The 23602-nt window shown below is 36.2% G+C and overlaps 1 protein-coding gene across 2 annotated transcripts in view; it reads right to left on the bottom strand.

Annotated features, from left to right (window-relative positions):
• Positions 1-2773: 2773 nt before the first annotated feature.
• CYSLTR1 (cysteinyl leukotriene receptor 1) overlaps positions 2774-23602 on the bottom strand; it is a 38493-nt gene continuing 17664 nt past the window's right edge. The window contains exons 1-3 of one of the 2 annotated variants that reach the window (XM_008704957.2): positions 10816-10885; positions 8176-8256; positions 2774-4942 (exon numbers count right to left, since the gene is read on the bottom strand). In XM_008704957.2, coding sequence (XP_008703179.1) covers positions 3893-4915 — 1023 coding nt within the window. In that variant the 5' untranslated portion in view covers positions 4916-4942; positions 8176-8256; positions 10816-10885 and the 3' untranslated portion in view covers positions 2774-3892. Of the gene's footprint in view, positions 4943-8175; positions 8257-10815; positions 10886-23602 lie in introns of those variants that run through there. The other variant, XM_008704956.2, reaches the window with a different exon arrangement.

Here is a 23602-nt window from a genome sequence, read left to right as displayed (position 1 = left end):
GAGCTTGAATAGCTGAGTTTTCAAAGGACTGTTAGAAACCAAAGGAATGTATGTGAAGACTGTGGCATGGTAATGCCACAGAGTATTATATAACATTAGAAATTATAAACATTTAAGTCTTTCTAATGTCAATATTCGAGGATAGTATAAGGTATTCTTAAGACATTTTTCCAAATAAAATCATGGGCTTTAGTTCATGGTTCCTATATTCATGTATTTAAAATATTAAGCGTATAGTTTATTTAAACCTGTTTCATAAAATAAATAAATCATTGAAACAAACCCCTCACTTCTCCTTATTTTGAAGGTAGAAAATGGTCTTAGCAGGATAGCATAACAAATTAAGAAATTAAGTTCTGGAGTCAGACTGCCTAGATTTGAACCCTAGTTCTGATCCTTACTAGCTGTCTGACAATGGGCAAGTTAATTTCTTTGTGCCTCAGTTTTTAAATCAGCAAAATAGGAATAAAAATGGTATCACAGGGCAATTATAAGCATTAAATGAGGTGATACAGATAAAGCACTTAAAACAGAATAAAAGTTCATTAATTGTGAGGTACCATGGTTTAAAGGCATAGTTTTCAACCTCAAGGAATTGATAATTCCATAAAGTGATGATTCCACTTTGGGAGAAAATACTTACACGTATGAAAAAAATGGAAAATAATTAAGTTTTGAACAGTTACATATAAGATATAAACATAAATGATGTAAAGAATAACAACAAATTTGTGGTTAGCTTGTAGGTATGCTTCTGTGCGGGAGAAAGTGGGACTGCTAGCAGAAGTGAGAACATAGGAAAACACCTAGAAGTTGGAATAAGTAAGACACACGATTCTTTTATATGCATTAGAATTTAACTATGCCCATATTTTGTTCTAAATCTTTCCATCAAAATCCTAGAGGAGAACATTGGCAGCAACCTCTTTGACATCGGCCACAGCAACTTTTTTCATGACACATCTCCAAAGGCAAGAGAAACAAAAGATAAAATGAACTTGTGGGGCTTCATCAAGATAAAAATCTTCTGCACAGCCAAGGAAACCGTCAAAAAAACTGAGAGGCAGCCCACGGAATGGGAGAAGATATTTGCAAATGACACTACAGATAAAAGACTGGTATCTAAGATCTACAAAGAACTTCTCAAACTCAATACACAAGAAACAAATAATCAAATCAAAACATGGGCAGAAGATAGGAACGGACACTTTTCCAATGAAGACATACAAATGGCTAACAGACACATGAAAAAATGTTCAAAATCATTAGCCATCAGGGAAATTCAAATCAAAACCACACTGAGATACCACCTTATGCCAGTTAGAATGGCAAAAATTGACAAGAAAAGAAACAACAGTTGTTGGAGAGGATGTGGAGAAAGGGGATCCCTCTTACACTGTTGGTGGGAATGCAAGTTGGTACAGCCACTTTGGAAAACAGTGTGGAGGTCCCTTAAAATTTTTTAAATAGAGCTACCCTATGATCCAGCAATTGCACTACTGGGAATTTACCCCAAAGATACAGACGTAGTGAAGAGAAGGGCCATATGCGCCCCAATGTTCATAGCAGCATTGTCCACAATAACTAAATCGTGGAAGGAGCCGAGATGCCCTTCAACAGATGACTGGATTAAGAAGATGTGGTCCATATATACAATGGAATATTACTCAGCTATCAGAAAGAACAATTACCCATTTGCAGCAACATGGATGGGACTGGAAGAGATTATGCTAAGTGAAATAAGTCAAGCAGAGAAAGACAATTATCATATGGTTTCTCTCATCCATGGAACATAAGAACTAGGAAGATCAGTAGGAGAAGAAAGGGATAAAGAAAGGGGGGTAATCAGAAGGGGGAATGAAGCATGAGAGACTATGGACAATGAGAAACAAACTGAGGGCTTCAGAGGGGAGGGGGTGGGGGAATGGGATAGGCTGGTGATGGGTAGTAAGGAGGGCACGTATTGCATGGTGCACTGGGTGTTATACACAACTAATGAATCATCGAGCCTTACATCGGAAACCGGGGATGTACTGTATGGTGACTAACATCATAAAAATATTATTAATAAAAAAAGTAAAAAAAATCTTTCAAAATTTAGAATCCATGTTGTAAATATGATTCAGTATATTTAAGTAACAAAACCGTCTATAAGAGCTTTAAAATTATTTAAAGGTAAAACTTTAACATATGTTTGTGTGTTATGATCACATTTGAGGTTCAAAAATGCCTTGTGAAAAAGGCAAGACAAGTATTATTATTACCATTTTACAAATGAGGAGGCTGAAGATCAGAATTTACGTCACTTGCTGAAAGTTACACCACTAGTAAGAGAGACCAGATTAGTAACCAGGTCTTCCAGCTTCTAATTTAGTGCTCTTCTCTCACGCTATAGTTACTGAATAGCAGAAAGCTTAGAACGTGAGAAATGAGGACTGAATGTTTTGATAGATACTATGTTTGATCTTCACCTCAAATAAGGAAAAAATGGTATAGGATAAAAGTGTAGATACTGCCAAGTCTCAGGTATATTAAAAAGTAAATGGGCACCAGTTAGTTATACTATGCCTCGGAGGTTCCTCTTTCTTTTTGTTTTGAGTGTTTTCTTAAGGGGTTACAACATTAGAAGTGATAAAATAGAAATAACACGCACATGGCAGATTCAGATAGAATCCTTTCATAGCTTTTTCTTCACCATTATCATTTATTTCTTCTGAGGTAAGTTGCCTTTTGAAACACAGAATAAAGAAACAGACCACACTTCAGCAAAAGCTTGCCCATGAATATTATATTTCAGCCATAAACAAGTTGTTGTGTTTTAAGAACAAAGCTTCCACTGTAACATAAAACCCACTGTAAACATCTCCTTGATAGTCCTGTCAACATGCCAATAGAGAAGAAAAAGTATAAAATAATAATAAAACTTGTATTTAACTTCCACTCATAAATGCATATCATAGAGCAAAATCTCTGACATAGTTATATAAATATAAGTACTTCTTAAAACAGCTTGTAATATCAACATTCAAATTTTTCAGAAATCCACTGTAGCCTGTTTTGATCCCAATAATAAGCATGTAGAAAAGTAGAACCCTTTCCCTCTTCTTTAGATAAATTTTAAATTACTTCTGTTCATATACGGGAGTGCCAGTTGTCTGGTTTTGAAGGAAGAATTGTATGTCATGTAGGGAGAGAATGCCCTGTAAGAACTTCATTAAGCAACAAAAACGCCACCATTATCTTTGAGGGCCTGGGTCAGGAGCAGAAGATAATTGGACGCAAACTCCCTTTTGACCAAGTTCATATTTCTAGTTTCCAGACTGCACATCGCATGGAGTCTTTGCATGGGTTGCATGGATACTAGGGTGTTCTAGCACTTGCATATTCTGTTTTGGAAGAAATGGCCCTACCTTGCCTAGTCAGTCAATACTACAAAGGAAGAGAGTGACAGGACATTTTATGTAGCTCCTGGGTCATTCCAGTTCTCATCTGATGGCATGCATGCAAAGGAATATGTTAGGATGATTGGGGACTAATTGCTAATTTTGTATCTTCAAAGGCTAGTTCTTATCCTTTGTGAAGCTTTTATTTGAGGGAAAAAACTTTGGTCTCAGATCCATTTTTTACAATGCCAAGACAAGAATATTCTTCACCTTTCAGTAAATGATCAAAAAACCACTTATGATTTAGTTAATAGTTGTGGACTGAATTTTTAACACTTAAAATATCTTCAGGACCTGTAGCAGCGTGGATTCATAAATGAGATATGTTTATAGGCATACATTCAGTTAAGTATTTGTAAATTATTAATGGAAATACTCATTTTTATTGTAGACAATTTGAGGTAATACTTGTTTGGAAAACTCTTTTCATTGATTTTAATGGGTTTAAATTATTCTTTACATGTTTCTTCTCCTTTTTCTGGCAAAGAGGCCTTTTTCTTGGGTACGTAAGTCACACTGGACAAGGAATGCTTTCTAAATGTAGAGAGTCTTCTCCTAAAGTTCCCCCCTGAAAAGAAATATAGGAGAGGGTCAAAGCAACAATTTGATGCAGCCAGAGACAAGGTTATGACCACTGACTTTTGCATTCTAAGAACAGAATCACAGGCTTTAGTTTCATTGTGTAAAAAATGAAGGTGAATGGTGCGTTGAATATGATATGGCATGAAGCTGATCAAAAAGGCGGCTGTCACAACTATGATCATTCCTATAGCTTTTTTACGGCTTGATAGATTTTTCTTCATTGAATTTTTAAGTAAGGTTAAAATGATCATTGTGTAACAGACAATTATAACAACAAAAGGAATAATAAATCCGACTAACAATGACACATAATGCAAGACCAAAACATGATGTTTAGCCTGATTGTTCTGTGGAGGCTCAAAGCACTTGGTATTATTTTTCTCATCTTTGTAAAATGTGGACATTAAAAATGGAGAACTGGCCAGAATCACAAAAATCCAAATGCCAACGCACACAAACCTGGCTTTCTTCTGTGTGACCAAATTAATGTTCTGGACTGGAAAAACAATTGCAATACACCGGAAAAAGCTCATGGCTGTCATAAAGAAGATACTACAATAGAGGTTGACACACAAGGCATAGGTGCTGAGGCGGCACAAAAAGTCACCAAAAAACCAAATGCCTTTGTGAACATAATAGACTACGCGGAGAGGCAGCGTACACACGCAGAGCAGATCTGCTACTGCCAAATTAATCATGTATACTTGGAAAGCTGACTTCTCATGATATGTTTTTATGAGGACATAGAGCACAAAGCTATTGCCAAAGAAGCCCACAACGGAGATCATAGAGTACAAGGTGGAATACACTTGATTGCGGAAGTCATCAATAGTGTCACTGCACGTGTTATTATTGGCAGAAGATGCTGTCAGATTCCCGACTCCATCCATGTTTCTCTAGGAATGTCTGCTTGATGCCTACAATATATATATACATATATATATATAAATTCTTGTCAATTTTTATCAGACAATAAATTACAGGAAGTACTAAGATTTCACTTTATATTGTCATTATATATACTTTTTGCCCATGGCAGGAAGCACAGGTGGTGGGGCAATAAAGAGGGATTCAGCTGCACCTTGCCTCCAGGAGAAAGGTTTGCATCCTACAGGCATCAAGAAAACTCTTTTCCCCTCCTTTTCCACCCAAGTTTGCCTAATGGACTTCCTCTTAATCTTCAAAACCTAGCTAAAATAGCTCTGCTTTTTCTTTAAGTCATATTACTCTAGTACTATTCTGTAAATCTTCCTTTTAATTGAGTTTTTCTTTCGATAAAAGCTTTAAGGATAGTCGTTTTTCATAAATATAAATATCCACCTGTCTATCATCTATCTATCTATCATCATCATCATCATCTATCTATTGGAAGAGCATTGAATTCTCTTGGAGAATAAAATCTAGGTGAAAATACTTGGTTGCTTGAAGAAGAGGGCTTCCTACATAACATCTGCTGGTTGATGCTCATCTAATTGTTTTAATGAAGGAAAAACATTCTGAAGAGGTAAAACACATTTTTAAAAAAATCTGCACCAAAGTTAAGGCTCTGAGGAAAAATGTAGCATAACTAGTTAAAAGATACTTTCTGGGTAAGGATATTGTAGCTGTTTATTCTTGTTCTCTTCCTAGACTCACTCTCAAAGCCATACTATTCAACCATACATGGTCGTTTCTTGTATACCAAGAGGTTGTTATTGGTCTAGCTTAGTTAAGCTACATCAAGATAGTTAATTAAGGCAGTAAACAAGCTCTGATCAGATAGATTTAGGGATGAGGCAATGTGGAAATAATGATTTCTAGTGTTCCCCCAGGATTTTTTATTCTTTAAGAAAGTGAGAGCAACTCATCAATATAGAATATGGTGGATAATTTTTTGTGTGTGGATAATCTTTGCTTGAAGTCTGATTTCTTGGCCTTTTACACAGCTCTTTCTCCCCAGTAAAAGATAGAGTTGGGTTTGTAAGGTGGAAAACTACTTGGACATGCAAGAACTCCCAGCAATGGAACAAACAGCTATGGTGGTGCTTGTAGGTGGGATATAACTTCCAGGTTTACTACTGATAACAACTTGGCTAGTTGTTTCATTTTTTCCTTTAATTAAAAAATGTCATGATTTTTCACCAAGAACTGTTGGTATATGACAAAAAATTGAGGATGAATCATTCTGAGGGTGGATATCTAAGATCAAAGAGAAAAATGAGTTGACTCTTCCCAACTTCTGCATTATTTCTCAGTTTGCTTTCCAGTTACTTGCCTCTTTCACCATTGGTTCCCCGAACTTAGGTGCAATTGTGGAAAGGAGAGAAACTGCCTAAACTAAATGAAGTCTTTTTCTGTTAGGCCTGATACTAGGTTTTCCAAATTGGTCAGAGTTATGATGAGGCACTAGATGGCGCTGTGGAGATTTTTGATTCTAACCTTTGTTTTAAGAACTACACTTGAGGGGGGGCACCTGGGTGGCACAGTGGTTAAGCTCAGGGCGTGATCCTGGCGTTATGGGATCGAGCCCCACATCAGTGTCTGCTTCTTCCTTTCCCACTCCCCCTGCTTGTGTTCCCTCTCTCGCTGGCTGTCTCTATCTCTGTCAAATAAATAAATAAATAAATCTTAAAAAAAAAAACGAACTACACTTGAAAGGTATTAGACAATTACCATCTGTCTTTCTTACCACCATCAATCCTCATTACATCCTTCTAAAAAAACTCTAGAAAAGTTTTCCATATATTGGAGCTTCTTCCAATTCTATCAGATTCTGTTCTAAAACCTTCAATGGTCCCTGAGGACTTTCAGAATAAAATCCAAACTTCTTGGCCTGATAATTTAAGGCTCTCTATAGTATAGTTGCAACTAAATTTTCCTAGCTTCTCTCTCACTTTTTTCCTTTGCACACCCTATAGTCAATGAAACAACTATTTTACTATGCTAGGGATATGTACTACATGTTTTCTCACCTGTCTTTTTTCATGCTGTTTCTTTTTCCTGAAATACTCTTTCCTCCATCTAGGTATATGCAAAAACTACCCACCCTTTAGCTCAAATTACACTCTTTTTGGGTGTAAAGACTTTCAGACTTTCCTCATCCCCCTTCCAAAGTAATTTCTATCATTTCCCCTTCTAGGGAACTCTAAATTTCTCTTTCAGATCAATAATTTGTATTCATATGTTATCTTCCCTTCCAGACCATCTGGTTGATATATAAGAAGGCATGTCACACAGGGCTAAGACATATATACTTTGACCATAAGTGCTCAATAAATGCTAATTGAGTGAATGAATAAATGAATGATGAACAAGTTTGTCATTTTAAAGTATTATTTATCATTCAAAACCACTTACAGTTATCTTTGCATTCCAGTATCATTTAAAATCTTTTCAACCTCAGAACCTAAAGTAAAGTTGCTTCCTAAGGTATTAAGGAAGTAGCTAAATCATAATGCTAACTGTAAGATTAAAAAACATACATATCTTGACACAGAATAATAATTTATTTGTTTTTCTGTTAAATATTATAAATTTGACATTCCCAGATCTTTGAATGAACGGTGCCAAGTAAAACTGATAAATAAATTAATGCACAACAGATGGTCATTAGTCCCACGAATAAACTTTTCAGTCCTTACAGATCAAAATAAGCTTTGCTAGTAATGTTGGTATTTAGGTTCAATGGTTTATTTATAACTAAGTCAAGTCAATGACTTATATTAGGTCATAAAAAGAAAATTGTAAAACTTTCAAAAAGTAATGAATCTTAGAGGGGTAGAGATCATTTAGTCTAAGCCACTCATTTCACAAACTACAGCTTTGCTTGTCTTAAACAGCATTTAATTTATTTTTATAGAATTTACTGTGATCCCCAAATAATAAGACCCACACCATATGGATTCAGAGATACCTAAAGTCCTATCCCTACCTTCAAGCGGCTTATAGTCTGGTGGGGGAGAGGAGTGATAAGTCAGAAGTATGGAAAGATTATGATACAGTATGGTAAGAACTATCTTAGAACAAAGCAAATGGGCTATTAATTGGTTAATATAAACAAGCAATAAACACGCATAAAATTAACTTTTTGTGCAGATGACAAAGGAATTTACTTTGTTAAGATAATTTGCAAGTTGAAGAAACAAGACTGATTTAGAAAATGGAACCATACCTCTTTCTGACACTGCAGTGCCTTTCAAGAATGCTCCTAGTTAGTGGTCAGTGCTTCTTATGATGTAATTTCAGATGAAGCCTAAGATGAAATCACAAGATTGAAGAGGAAGTCAATGACCTTAGAAGCAGTCCAGAAGGGTCATGGGAACTTATTGGCCTTAAGTACAGATCCAGGGTGTGTCATGGGACATCACAGCTTTACTGAGAGATTTAGGGCTAGTTATTGGATTCTATGCTTCCTTCTTTCTCCTACATTCATTTTTACATCCCCGGGGGATAGGGGTGGAACTTGCAATGCGGACCAGGGCTGATCACAGATTTTTGTTGCTGTGTGCAGGAAGCTTCTGTATCTAAAGATGAATCCAATATTATAAAAATACCTCTCTCTCTATGAAACCATGATATTTCCCCTATTTTCTCTTCTAAACAGTTTGTTATTAAGTTCAAAGAGGAAATAATTTGGAAGTTCATATCCAAGGATCTAACTTGATAGGAAGAAGAGTTAGAACATTAAAAATATCAAATATATCTGTCTGGAATGGCTTGGGGACAGTTTTCCTTGAAGGAATGATGAATTAGAAGACCTTGGACCCTTCTTCCTAAAATTTCATAATATCAGTTATTGTTTATATCACTGATATGTTATATATTATATACCTTCAGAAATCAACTATTTTGTAGTTTATATTATTAACTTTTCATGAGTATATGCTTCTTCTCTTCAATTAAACTATATCAGAAAATTTAACAAAGTGTAACGAATCTCCAAGAAACGAATAAAGAAGGGCTTTTGTGAAATGGTAGCAAACTGAACACCCCCCCCCCCGCCTCCAAGTTTGTATTCCCCTATGGCAATTTTCATCCCTGTCTGCAGGGACCACACAGGCTGGCCACTTCCCATTTATCTGTGGCCTAAGTACCTAAAAATAAATACCTTCCAGTTTATTCTTAGCAAGTATAAACACACCAGACCTTTCTAAAGGAACTCTGCTGAAAACAAGAAAAAAAGAAAAAAAAAAGGAAACCAAAAGGAAAATAAAGGAAATTAAAAATATGAAACATAGGCAAGTTTTAAAAGTAGGAAAACGAACCTACAGCTTTAATATTGCTGTTTGAGTCCACTCTGTATTCAGATAATCATTTTTTAGATCTTCTCCAATTTATTTTCCCTTTTTGAATTTTCCTCCTTCTTCCGGTAAGGAATTGATACAGGTAACTTACTACTAGTCTGGGTGAAGTATGAGCTGCAGGTGGGGAACTAGTCAAACTGAGTTGGCTTTTATATCTTTTTAGTCAGTCAATAAACTTTTTTTTGTTTTTTGTTTTAGCTTGTCCTAGGTCTCTGTAATCAATAAAGGTATACTGACTATTGACTGAAAAAAATCTCTGAACCTAAAATTATATGATTTCATTCATCTATGGAGAAAATTAACTTTGCTCTGTCACAATTTTATGTTTAGACAAAGCTTATATTTTTTCCTTGTGTTGAAAGAGAAAGAAAGTTTGTGAATTTCTAAGACCAATCTATGAGAAGTGTAATATTACCAGGCTAATGTACTAGTTATCCATATCCATGGTAGCTGTACAATTATAGTTTAGTTCACTGTACATGCCCAAGTGATTACATGTCACATTGTCTGGGCAGCAGTGTTTCCTCAAGTTTGGGATTCTGAGGTATCTTCTATTATTATTATTATTATTATTATTTTTTTTTAGAAATTCTGAGCTTTGCATATAACAGGCACTCCATACTTTCACTCTTTGCCTTTCTTTTTTTCCAGTTTCCTAGAGGACTCTTGTCTCTGACAGCAGCTTCTGCCAAAATTGGATTCCACCATTCTTATCGGGTGATTGCGTGGGTAGACATCAGGCAAAAAAGTAAAAGTGTGGATATATGATTTTTGATTTTAATTATTTAATTCAGGATTTACTCAGATCTTTTATTTGGATCACCTTAAGTCCATGAGTGTGTGTGTGTGTGTGTGTGTGTGGCCTCCATTGAACCTATAACCTGGTCAAGCTCCAGTGAATGAGGGAAATAAGAGACTCAGAGATAATCTGAGAATACAAGGTCCCAATTCCTATACCATGCTCTTTATTGTTGCTGCATTAGAACTACCTATGAGTAAGAATGACTTATACATTTTGTGCTCCCTAAGTGTGGTCTGGGTAGAGCTGGTGATCTGCTTACCCAGGCTGCTGTCTTCTACTAAATGAAGATGGTAATAGTGCTTCTTCTTTTATTTCTAGTCAAACAAAAAGCCATTCTTGTTCCTTTCAATCCAATTTAGTACATATCTCCGTTGAAGTCCTGCAGTGTTTTGTTTGTATTTTGCTTGACAATTTTCATTTATTGTTTTGAGTCATAGTCATCTCTCTGGTTTTTCAATGTAGACTTCTTCACTATTCCCACCCCAATTCCACGGGACTTAAAGAGCAATAACCAAGTCTTATTCTTCCTATATTTCATGTTGTAGACAGTTTAATGTGTTTTAAATATTGGTTGATTTGAATTAATCAATTTTCTATATACTTTCAGTAGTGTCTTATCAAAATCAGAGGGAATCCTTGCATGGAGCAAAACAATGAACATGGTGGAAAGTTTGTAAGACTGATAGACACAAGACCTGGATCATACCTCAGGCTATGGTGGATGATTAATTGTGCGACCTTGAGTAAATTACTTCCTCCCTGTGATCTCTTCACTTATCTGCAATTCAATAGGTTTATATTAGATATCTCTGAATTTCCTTTCAGTTTGCCATTCTGTAAATCTGTTAAGGGCAGGGTATCATTTTCCTTGGTTTAGTTTAATCTTAGAACAAACCAACAACAACAACAAAAGAGCAAGTAGGATGAGAGATCTATGACTTTAGTGAAGAGGACTTGATTTTTTAATAATGTTATTAATAATGCAAATAATGTTTGCAAGCTTGATTTAAGTCTAGTAGGTGTTCCCTGCATTTTAGGTGAATATCTGAGAGAAATACTCAATTCCTCTTTGATCATATTAACTTCTCAGGATTTGGTCAGGCCCTCTAAAGGCAACACAGAAGTTCTAGCTTTGATGGTGGCTTCTAAACTAAGTGCTAATCTTATGATGTGAAGTCGTCCCACTTTCTAGGACATCTTTCTCACTGGCCTTACCCCTTTTGTTATACAATAACAAGCTACAACATCTCTTGTTCTGGCAGTATTATCACCATTCTTTAGGTCTTCTAACAGAGAAACTTTTAAAGTCATCTTTGTTGTTTACTTTTTGTCATCTTTTGTATGAGATGCCCATCATGCCTGATCATACGATGTTAGGGTTCCAGGACCAACAATATATCCATCCATATCTTGGCTAATACATGAAATCTATCCTGCAAAGTATCTAAAAGCCTTAATTTCTGTTAAAGTGACTTTATCTGATACTGAATTTTCCTCTTTTTCCTCTTTATTTCTTTTCATTACTGCTACTACCTCTCCATTTGTGGCTCTCATTACCTCATACATAGATGACATAATTACCTGCTTTTTACATGCACCTTGTATTTTAGCCATGCTGAACTGTTTGTAATTTCTGGACATGTTTCTCATACCCCATTAATTTCAGGCTCCTTTGTCTCAAAATCATCTTACACACTACTACACTGGTCATTCTTTCTTTAAAAAAAATTTTAAATTATTTTTCGCACTGGTCATTCTTTAACCTTCTGTTGCACTCGTTTTTTTGGCTGCTCAAGAGACTACAATGACTATAATAAAATCCCAACCCTATATTTCAGGCAACCTCCTTCACAATCTAACTTTAGTTTCCTATCCAACCTTCTGTCTTACAGAGAAAGGTAACAATGACAGAAGCCAAAGAAGTATTACTAGTTGGTGAAAGAAAAAATCCACTAGTAAGTACTAAGGAGAGTCTGGGGCTCCCAGAAGGAGAGCTCTGAAATAATCTGTGGCATCTTTTTGGATGTACGGTTTTCTCAAACTAAGATATGCTGTAGAATGAAAGTGACAGCTTAATTATTGGAATAGTGACTCTTGGCAAAACTTGGGTCAGGGACAAGGTTACCCTGACATGCTAGTTTAAAATTCTGATTGTTTTGACAGGCATAGTCCTTGAGTGTAGTATAGGGACCCACCAAAGTAAGCCAATATTCTTGCTCTTCAGGTCACTGATTTTTTTCTCCCTGAGAAAAATGCCTTATGGTACCAAGTGATTTTTTTCTCCCTGAGAAAAATGCATTATGGTACCAAGGTTTAACTTGTTCTTAATGTTATCCTGTCATCATTTACAAGTATCCATGGTTTTTACCCAACTCCTTCCCCCAAGGCCCACCATCAGCCCTGCCCTACTTGAACTATCTTTTGAGCAATGAAACCTCTATTTTGACCTTGTTATTTAGCCAATCTAAATAAATCATAAAGATTTTTTCTTTATAAGTAATATCTTGAGAGGTAGTCAAGTATACTTGATGTTTCTAATAACCCTAATCAGGGAGAAACCAGGGCCAACTTTGATCAACAGAATGACAAGTGGGAGTTTGTTTGTGTTCTGGCATTTGGACTCTAAAATGATCTTAGGAGATGACCTTAATTCTGAAATTTGGCTCCCAAAAGACTGTGAGAAAATTTTTGAAAACACGCAAACAAGAATAGCTGTATTAATCTAAATTTGGGGGATTTTACACTATTGATTGCATTTTGTTGGAATAAAGCAAAATACAGATTTTTTAAAAGATTTTATTTGACAGAGAGAGACAGCAAGAGAGGGAACACAAGCAGGGGGAGTGGGAGAGGGAGAAGTAGGCTTCCTGCTGAGCAGAAAGCCCAATGCGGGGCTCGATCCCAGGACCCCTGGATCATGACCTGAGCCAAAGGCAGATGCTTAACGACTGAGACACCCAGGCGCCCCAAATACAAATCTTTTTACTTGGGAAAAGGACTCACTTATTTGGGTTATTAAGTGCCCAAGGAACCAAAATAGTCTGCATTAGGAGAAAGATATACATTCTATAAGGAACAAGAAGATAATGTGGAAATTTACACTGAGCCTACTTTGTTTTCCAAAATATAGGAAGACAGTGAAATAATTCAAAATTAGAGGAAAAAGAACATGGTTGATCTTAAGATAAGTTGGTTTTAAAAAATGTATGTTTTTGAGAAAAGTAGATATGAGTTTTGGTGTTGAGGGGTTCTTCAGTTTATATCAGGGAGAAGCAAGAGGACTACAGTTGTTTAAAATACCCAAAACTCCACAGTGAGGTTATAAACTCACTTTATTTTAAAGTTTAGAATTTGAGGGGTGCCTGGGTAGCTCAAGTCATGATCCCAGGATCCTGTGATCAAGCCCCGCATTGGGCTCCTTGCTCAGCAGGCAGCCTGCTTCTCCCTCTCCCTCTGCCTGCCACTCCCCCTGCTTGTGCTCTCTCTTTGTGTCAAATAAATAAATAAAATCTAAAAAAAATAAAGTTTACAATTTGAAAAAATGTCCAAATAGAAAATATTTATATTTAAGAATAATCTTAAGGAAGAATGTGGTCATTGATTTTAAATGTTTCCAAAAGATGAAAGAGAAAGTTCATAAAATGGTGACTGGATTTGGTAATTAGGAGGCCAGTGGTGACCTTAGAGAATACATTTACAATAGAATATTAAGTTTAGAACAAAAATACAAGAGTTAAAACTTTTAATGAGACTTTTTGGTCTCTATTTAGATAATCATTATCAATAAAAAGCGAAAAAGGACGAAAGAAGATATATTAGTTTTCTGTTGTTGTATAACAAATTATCATAAACTTAAAACAACACCCACTTATTTTCTCTTAGTTACCATGGTTCGGGAGTTCAGGTATGAGTTATCTGGGTCCTCTGCTTAGGGTCTCACACAGCTGCAATCAAGTTGTTAGCCAGAATTCTGACCTCACTGGAAGCTAAGGATCCTTTTCCAAGATCATTGGTTGTTGGCGGAATTCATTTCTTGTTACTGTATGATTGAGGCCCTGTTTTCTTGCTGACTGTTGTCCAGGAACCACTCTCAGCTCCTAGAGTTCACCCTCAGGCCCATGACACATAATCCCCTTCATTTACAACATGGTTATTTGATTTGCTTTCTTCCAGGATATCAGGAGAGTCATCGCTCTCTTCAAATCTTTCTGAATTCTTTCCATGAACTTTAGGCCTTTTATGGGTTGGGGAGCTGGTCTTCTTTTGAAGGGCTTCCCTGATTAAGTAGTGGTACCCAGGATAACTTCTTGTTTGGTTAACTGAAAACCAACTGATTGGTACACTAACACATGAATGAAATTTCTCATATTCATAGTCCCATCCACACTCAAGGGAGGTGATTATATAGGGTTTGTTCACAAGGAAGGAAGAATCCTGGAGCCATCTTTGACTTCCACCTACCAAAGAAGAAATGTCTGGAGGGAATTTCTAGGGAGGAAAGTGTGGCCCAAAGGCAAGCTAGAAAAATCTGCAAAAGAGTGGTAGCCATAGAAGTGTGGATTTATACATAGAAATGCAAGGATAATTGGTTAAAGTTCTTTAAGTGGGTGCTCATTTCATCTCAGACAATTTTTTTTTCCTGGCATGGTGGGAGTGAAACAGTAGTAGTCCGCATATAAATGGTCTAACAGAAAAAGATGATCAGAAATCTTTGCCTAGAGTCCAGGTGAAGTCCCCTGACTAACTTATAGGAAAAGCTAACTGAAGGTTTCCAGATAAAGGCAAGAGTTTTCAGTATGGAAAGAAGCTCTTATAGAAAGGCACGAAATGCCATTAAATAAGTATTCAATGGGGAAATAGATCATCCAGTTGCTCAATATTGGGTAGCCTTTAGTGTGGAGGAAAAAACTATACATTATTTCCATAAATATTACAGAACAGTAATGCAGTTACATTCTTCTCAGGAATATATACATTTTTTTTAAAGATTTATTTATTTATTTATTTGACAGAGATAGAGACAGCCAGCGAGAGAGGGAACACAAGCAGGGGGAGTGGGAGAGGAAGAAGCAGGCTCCCAGCGGAGGAGCCTGATGTGGGGCTCGATCCCAGAACGCCGGGATCACGCCCTGAGCTGAAGGCAGACGCTTAACCGCTATGCCACCCAGGCGCCCCCAGGAATATATACATTTTTGAGACTTTGGCAAGTACATCCCCAGGTATCAACTCTTAGTGAATAGAGTGAATTGGAAGTGGTCTATGACTATGTAAGTACATGGCAGATTAAAAGTTAACTAAATTTAATTTAATTGAACAAAACTCTTCCTGTTTTAATTATTTGATTAATGGCTTATTGTTTGTCATGAATAGAAAAAAATGAATTGTCTGCTGAGTCGTGTCTAAATTACCTCAAACTATTAAATATTCAGCTAAACTTACTGAGGTTAAACAGAAATTTTTGAAGGATAGGGCTAGAAACTGAATCTCTAAGTTTAACTTTTATATCTACAAAGATCAGTAAAAATACAAGATCAGTTTGTAGTAAATACTAAAAGAGGAGCAGGAATATGACAGCAGAGTAAGAGGCCCACAAACACAACTAGGTAGCTCTCAAATCATCCTAAATACTACAGAAATTGACCTGAAGATGGACAAAAAAACTCACAAAGAAAAGGGAGAGGAAACTGAATTGAAGAAGGCAGGAAGTGCTGAGACGTGATTTAGGGAAGAAACAGATTGCAGGTGTTGTGGAAGAGAAGGAGCCATGGTCCTTGGAGAAGAGCAAGAGAGAGGAGCACACAAGGAAATGCATGAGGAAAATGTTTCCCCAAAGTCATTGGTGCGGAAAACAAGAGGGGCTGAATTTCATGAGTTCTTACAACCAGTAGGTTTGCTTAAAGCCTAGAATTTAAAAGGTCAGCAGGCTTGGCTGGGATAGAACCCAGAAGGCACTGCACTGTTCCAGGAGAGAAGACAGGCAAAAAACCTGGGGGGGGGGCAGGCAGACAGGGTGGAAACAGCAATCTAAAGAGCATAAAGAGTACTTGGGGCACACAGTGGGGAGATTATTTGCTCTTCTCAGAGCACATCACTGAGAGGCAGCATTCATGGTGATGTATCTCAGGGAAAAAGGAGCTGGCTGGCAACATTTCCCTCCCCCACCCCTCAGCATAAACACAATGGCACCTACAGGAAATAGCACAGCATCGACACTGGCTGCCTAAATTGCTTATACCAGCCCCACTCCCCTGTGCTCTGGTGGAACTGCCCTTCTTCGTCATGCTTTCCTCAGTCCTAGTGTGGCAGACCCCTCCACTAGAAGATCAGCACTAATCCCTGTGCACACCATTTTCCAGACCAGAGAGTTTTGTAAGACTTCAGTTCCAGTACAGGTGGTGACAAGTCTCATTTCACAAGCAGACCGGAGCACACCTAGCTAAAATTTTCCACAAAGGCCAGGGACCAAACACTGCCCACAGCAGTCAAGAAAAACCTGCAGATGACAGTCTCAAAGGATAGAGAAGCCAGAACAGAACAGCAGAGAACACGCAACACACACTGGAGGCATTTCCTGAAGCACCAGGCCCTGGGCCCTACATGATCTCTTCTTCATAAGGCCATTACTTTAAGGAACAGGAGATATAACTGGTTTTTCTAACATAGAGAAGAAAACAGAGACTGGGACGAAATGTGAAGACAGAGGAATTTGTCCCAAAAGAAAAAAACGAGATAAGGCCACTGCCAGAGATCTAAGTGAAACAAATATAAGTAACATGTCTGATGGAGAACTTAAAGCAATGATCATAAGGATACTCATTGGGCTTGAGAAAAGACTAGAAGACATCAGGGAGACCTTTACCATAGAGATAAGGGAGTTAAAAAAAATCAAACTGATGAAGAGTACAACAAATGAGATTGGAAACAAGCTTCATGGAATGAACAGCAGGCTAGAATAGGCAGAGAAACAATTAATGACATAGACAAAGTAATGGAAAGAAATGAAGCTGAACAAAGGAAAAAGAAGAATTATGCAAAATGAAAATAAGCTTAGGGAATTCAGTGACTCTGTCAAATATAATAACATTTGTATTATAGGAATCCCAGAAGAAGAAAGAGAAAAGGGGGAAGAAAATTTATTTGAAGAAATAGCAACTGAAAAACTGTCCTAATCTGGGGAAGGAAAGAGACATCCAGATCCAAGAGACAAAGAGAACTCCCATCAGAGTCAACAAAGTAAGTTAACACCAAGACATATTGTAGTTAAATTTGAAAAGTGATAAGGAAAAAAACTTAAAAGCAGCAAGACAAAAGAATTCCTTAACTTACAAGGAAAGACCCATAAGGCTAGCTGGAGATCTATCAACAGAAACTTGGCAAGCCAGGAGAAAGTGGCATGATATATTCAAAGTACTGAATGGGAAAAATCTGCAGCCAGGACTCCTCTGTCCAACAAGTCTATCATTCAGAACAGAAGGAGAGATAAAGAGTTTCCCAGGCAAACAAAACCTAAAGAAGTTTTTGAGCACTAAACCAGCCCAGCAAGAAATATTAAAGGGGGATCTTTGGTGGAAAGGAGAGACAAAAAGTGATGGTATAAAGGCAGGAAACTCAAAAGCAGTAAAAATGAATATTTCTATAAAAATCAGTCAAGAAATTCACAGAAAAAGGATATGAAATATAATAACATACACCAAAAATGTGACAAGGAGAAGAAAAAAGAATGGGTTCAAACTTGAATGACCATCAACTTAATATGGACTGCTATGTGCATAAGAGGTTATATACACCTATAATGGTAAGCATATATCAAAAACCACTAAAAAATATGCAAAGAATAAAGAGAAAGAAATCCAAATTTATCACTAAAGAAAATCAGGAAACATGAAAGAGAGAAAGACAAGAAATGATCATAGAAAATCTCTAGAAACAAGAATAAAAAAATAAAATGGCAGTAAATACCTATCTATCAGTAATTACTTTGATGTAAATGGGCTAAACATGCCAATCAAAAGACATAGGGTGTCAGAATGGATAAAAAATAAGACCCAAGTGTATGCTGCCAACAAAAGACTCATTTTAGACCTAAAGACACTTGCAGACTGAAAGGGAATTGAGAAACTGTCGTGCAAATGGATGTCAAAAGAAAGCAGGAGTAGCAATACTTATATCAGACAAAATAGATTTCAAAACAAAGACTGTAACGAGACAATGAAGGGCACTATATAATAATCAAAGGGACAATCCAACAAGAAGATACAACAATTGTAAATACTTATGCACCCAGTATGGGAACATCTGAACATATAAAACAATAACAAACATTAAGGAACTCATTGATAATAATATAATAATAGTATAGGACCCTAACACCCCACTTACATCAATAGGCAGGTCATGTAAGCAGAAAATCAACAAGAAAACAATGGCTTTAAATGACACATTGGACCTGATGGACTAAATAGATATATCCAAAACATTCCATCCTAAAAGTGCAGAATACACATTCTTTTCAAGTACACACAGAACATTCCCCATAATACATCACATATTAGCCCAAAACACAAGCCTCAACAAATTAAAAAATATCAAACTCATACCATACATCTTTTCTGACAAGAATGCTATGAAACTAGAAGTTGACCACAAGAAAAAGTGTGGAAAGACCATAACTACATGTAGGTTAAACAACATGCTACTAAACAATGAATGGATCAACCAGGAAATCAAAGAAGAAATTAAAAGTACATGAAAACAAATGAAAATGAAGAGCACAATGATCCAAAACTTTTTGGATGCAGCAAAAGCAGTTCTAAGTGGGAAGTTTGTAGCAATATAGGCCTACCTACAGAAGCAAGAAAAATCTCAAATAAACAATCAGCCTTACACCTAAAGGAGCTAGAAAAAGAACAACACACAAAGCCTAAAACCAGTACAAGGAAGGAAATAATAAAGACTAGAGCAGAAATACATGATATGGAAACTAAAGGAACAATAGAACAGATTAATGAAACAGGAGCTGGTTCTTTGAAACAATAAAATTGATGAACTTCTACCCAGACTTATCAAGAAAAAAAAGAGAAAGGATTCAAATAAAATCAGAATGGGAGGAGAAATAACAATCAACAAGACAGAAATACAATCAGAATGTTATGAAAACTATATGCCAACAAATGAGATAACCTGGAAGAAATAAATAAATTCCTAGAAACAAAAAAATTACCAAAACTGAAACAGGAAAAATAGAAAAACTTAGAGACTGAAAATCAGCAAAGAAATTGAATCAGTAATAACTCCCAAGAAACAAAACTCCAGGAGCAGATGGCTTCACAGGTGAATTCTACCAAACATGTAAAGAAGAGTGAATACCTATTCTTCTCAAACTATTCCAAAAAATGGAGAATAAAAGAGAACCACCAAATTCATTCTATGAAGCCAGCATTACCCTGATACCAAAACCAGATAATGACACCACTGAAAAGAGAACTAAATGATGAGAATGAAAATGATGAACATAGGCACAAAAATCCTCAATGAAATACTAGCAAACTAAATCCAAGAATACATTAAAAAAATAATTCACCATGATCAAGTGGGATTTATTCCTGGGTTGTAAGGGTGGTTTAATATTTCCATATCTATCAACATGATACCTCACATTAAGAACATACCTCAGCATAATAAAGGCCATATATGAAAAACCCTCAGCTAATACCGTCTTCAGTGGGGAACAACTGAGAGCTTTTCCTCTAAGCTCAGGAACAAGACAGAGATATCCCCTCTCACCACTTAAATTCAACATAGTAATGGAAGTCCTAGCCATAGCAATCAGAAAACAAAAAGAAATAAAAGGCATTGCAATTGGCAAGGAAGAAGTAAATCTTTCACTATTTGTGGATGACATGATACTCTATATGGAAAACTTGAAAGACTCAACAAAGAAACTGCTAGATCTCATAAATGAATTCAGTAAAGTCACAGGATACAAAATCAATGTACAGAAATCTGTTTCATTTCTATACAGCAATAATGAAGCAGCTAAAAGAGAAATTAAGGAATCAATTTCATTTATGATTGCACTGAAAACTATAAGATACCTAAGAATAAATCTAACCAAAGAGGTGAAAGATCTGTACTCTGAAAACTGCAAAACACTGATGAAAGAAATTGAAGATGACACAAGGAAATGGAAGACATTTCATGCTCATGGATGAGAAAAGAAATACTATTCAAATGTCTATACTACTCAAAGCAATCTACACATTTAAACTAATCCCTATCAAAATACCAACAGCATTTCTGGGATGCCTGGGTGGCTCAGTTGGTTAAGCGCCTGACTCTTGATTTAGGCTCTGGTCGTGATCTCAGGGTTGTGGGATCGAGTGCAGAATTGGGCTCCACATTCAGTGGGGAGTCTGCTTGAGATTCTCTCCCCCTCCCTCTCCCCCGGCTCATGCTCTCTCTTTCTAAAATAAATAAATAAATCTTTAAAAAAAAATGCCAGTAGCATTTTTTACAGAACTAGAACTAGAACAAACAATTTGTATGGAACCACAAAAAACCCCGAATAGCCAAAGCAACCTTGAAAAAGAAAAGCAAAGCCAGAAGCATGACAATTCCAGACTTCAAGTTATATTACAAAGCTGTAGTAATCAAAACAGAATGGTACTGGCACAAAAATAGACAAAGAGGCCAATAGAACAGAATGGAAAACCCAGAAGGAAACCCACAATTATATGGTCAATTAATCTTGGAGAAAGCAGCAAAGAATATCCAATGGAGAAAAGACAGTCTCTTCAACAAATGGTGTTGGGGAAAATGGACAGCAACATGCAAAAGAATGCAACTGGACCACTTTATTATACCATACACACAGATAAATTCAAAATGGATGAAAAACCTAACTGTGAGACCTGAAACCATAAAAATCTTAGAAGATAACAGAAGCAGTAACTTCTTTCACATTGGTCATTGTACCCTCTTTGTATATATGTCTCCTCAGGCAATGGAAACAAAATCATAAATAAACTATTGGGACTACATCAAAATAAAAATCTTCTGTACAGCAAAGGAAATAATCAAAAAAACTAAAAGGCAATGTGTGGAATGGGAGAAGATATTTGCAAATGACATATCTGATAGTAAAACTCAACACCTCCAGAATGAATAATCCAATTAACAAGTGGGCAGAAGATATGAATAGACGTTTTTCCAAAGAAGACATACACATGTCCAACAGGTACATGAAAAAATGCTGAACATCACTTATCAACAGGAAAATGCAAATCAAATTACGTTACAACGAGATGTCACTTCACACTTGTCAGAATGGCTAAGATCAAGAACACAAGAAACAACAGATGTTGGTGAGGATGTGGAGAATGGAGAACCTTCTTGCTCTGTCAGTGGGAATGCAAACTATTTCAGCCACTGTAGAAAATAGTGAGGAGGTTCCTCAAAAAGTGAAAAATAGAAATACTCTATGATCCAGTAATCTCACTAAAAGGTATTTACCCAAAGGATGCAAAAATACTAATTCAAAGGGAAACATGAACCTTGATGTTTATAGCAGCATTATCTACAATAGCCAAATTATGTAAACAAAAAATTTGTGGAAACAGCCCAAGTGTCTATTGATCGATGAATGGATAAGAAAGATGAGGTATCTATAATCAATGGATTATTATTCAGCCATAAAAAATGAAATATTGACATTTGCAAGTACATGATAGAGCTAGAGAGTATTATGCTAAGTGAAATAAGTCAGAGAAAGACAAATACCATATGATTTCACTCATGTGTGGAATTTAAGAAACTAAACAAATGAGCAAAGGGAAAAAAGTGAGAGGCAAACCAAGAAACAGACTCTTAACTATAGAGAACAAACTAATGGTTACCAGAGGGGAGTTTGGTGGGAGGATGGGTTAAATACGTGAGGGAGATTAAGGAATGCACTTGTGATGTCACCAGATGTGTGGGGGTATTGAATCACTGTATTGTATGCTTGGAACTAATATTACACTGTATGTTAATAACTTAAAAAAATTAAATAAGAAAATATAGTAAGTGCTAGGCGTATTAAGAGGAAATTAAACTGACTTTCTAAAGAGAAGAACCCACTAGACTGATTTAAAACTTTAAATTCTATCCTTCATAACATAATAATAAAGCAGAAAAATGTGGTATATCTATAGAACTTACTACTTTATGCCTAATACTATATTCAATTTATTAAAAATATATTCTATACCTCTATTATTTCTATTTATGTACTTGGCTCAGCTCTTCTCACCTGAAGCTTTTAGGGCAGGTAATATGACTTTCTCATCTTTGTTTTCTCAGCAAGCTTAGTCCAGACCTTGGACATGGTAAGCCCTCAAAGGTGTTAATGATTAGTATTGAATTGGCAGGAATATGTTTGAGAATGATATTTGATCTGTATTGTTCTGAGACTAATATAAGCCATATTTCACAGGTTTGGCATTGGCCCACCACTGTTACTGATATCCTCAATAATAGGCAAGGAAACATAATTATTATTTTATTTTCTTTCTTTCTTTCCTTTTTTCTTTCAAGGTTTTTTTTTTTTAATTCAGGTTAGTTAACATATAGTGTATATTAATTTCAGAAGTGAAGTAGAATTTAGTGATTCATCACTTACATATAACATCCAGTGCTCATCACAACAAGTGTCCTCCTTAATACCCACCACCCATTTAACCCATACCTCCGTGCCCACCTCCCCTCCAGTACCCCCCCCAGTTTGTTCTCTATAGTTGAGAGTCTGTTTTATGGCTTGCCTCTCTCTTATTTTTTTTCTATGTTCATCTGTTTCATTTCTTAAATTCCATATATGAGTGAAATCATATGGTATTTGTCTTATTTCACTTAGCATATTTCACTTAGCATAATACACTCTTTAGCTCCATCCATGATGTTTCAAATGGCAAAATTTCATTCTTTTTTATGGCTGAGTAATATATTCCATAGATATAGATATAGATATAGATATAGATATAGATATAGATATAGATATAGATATAGATATAGATATAGATATATATATCCCCAAGAGTTGTTTATCCATTCACCAGTTGTTGGATACTTGGGCTCTTTCCATAATTTGGCTATTGTTGATAATGGTGCTATAAACAGTGAGGTCCTTTCTAATCAGTATTTTGTATCCTTTGGGTAAATACCTAGAAGCGCAATTGCTGGATCATAGGGTAGTTCTCGTTTTGACTTTATGAGGAACCTCCACACTCTTCTTCACACTGGCTGAAACAGTTTGCATTCCAAACAACAGTGTAGGAGGGTTCACCTGTCTCTGTATCCTTGCTAACATCTGTTGTTTCCTGTGTTGTCATTTTTAGCCATTCTGACAGGTGTTAAGTGGTATCTCATTGTAGTTTTGATTTGTATTTCCCTGATGATGAGTGATGTTGAGCATCTTTTCATGTGTCTGATGGCCATCTAAATCTTCTTCAGAAAAATGT

The sequence above is a fragment of the Ursus maritimus genome, assembly GCF_017311325.1.
Source record: "Ursus maritimus isolate PB19 chromosome X unlocalized genomic scaffold, ASM1731132v1 scaffold_X1, whole genome shotgun sequence".
Taxonomy (NCBI): domain Eukaryota; kingdom Metazoa; phylum Chordata; class Mammalia; order Carnivora; family Ursidae; genus Ursus; species Ursus maritimus.
Note: the sequence above shows the minus strand (reverse complement) of the source record. Positions and strands in the feature narration are given on the sequence as shown.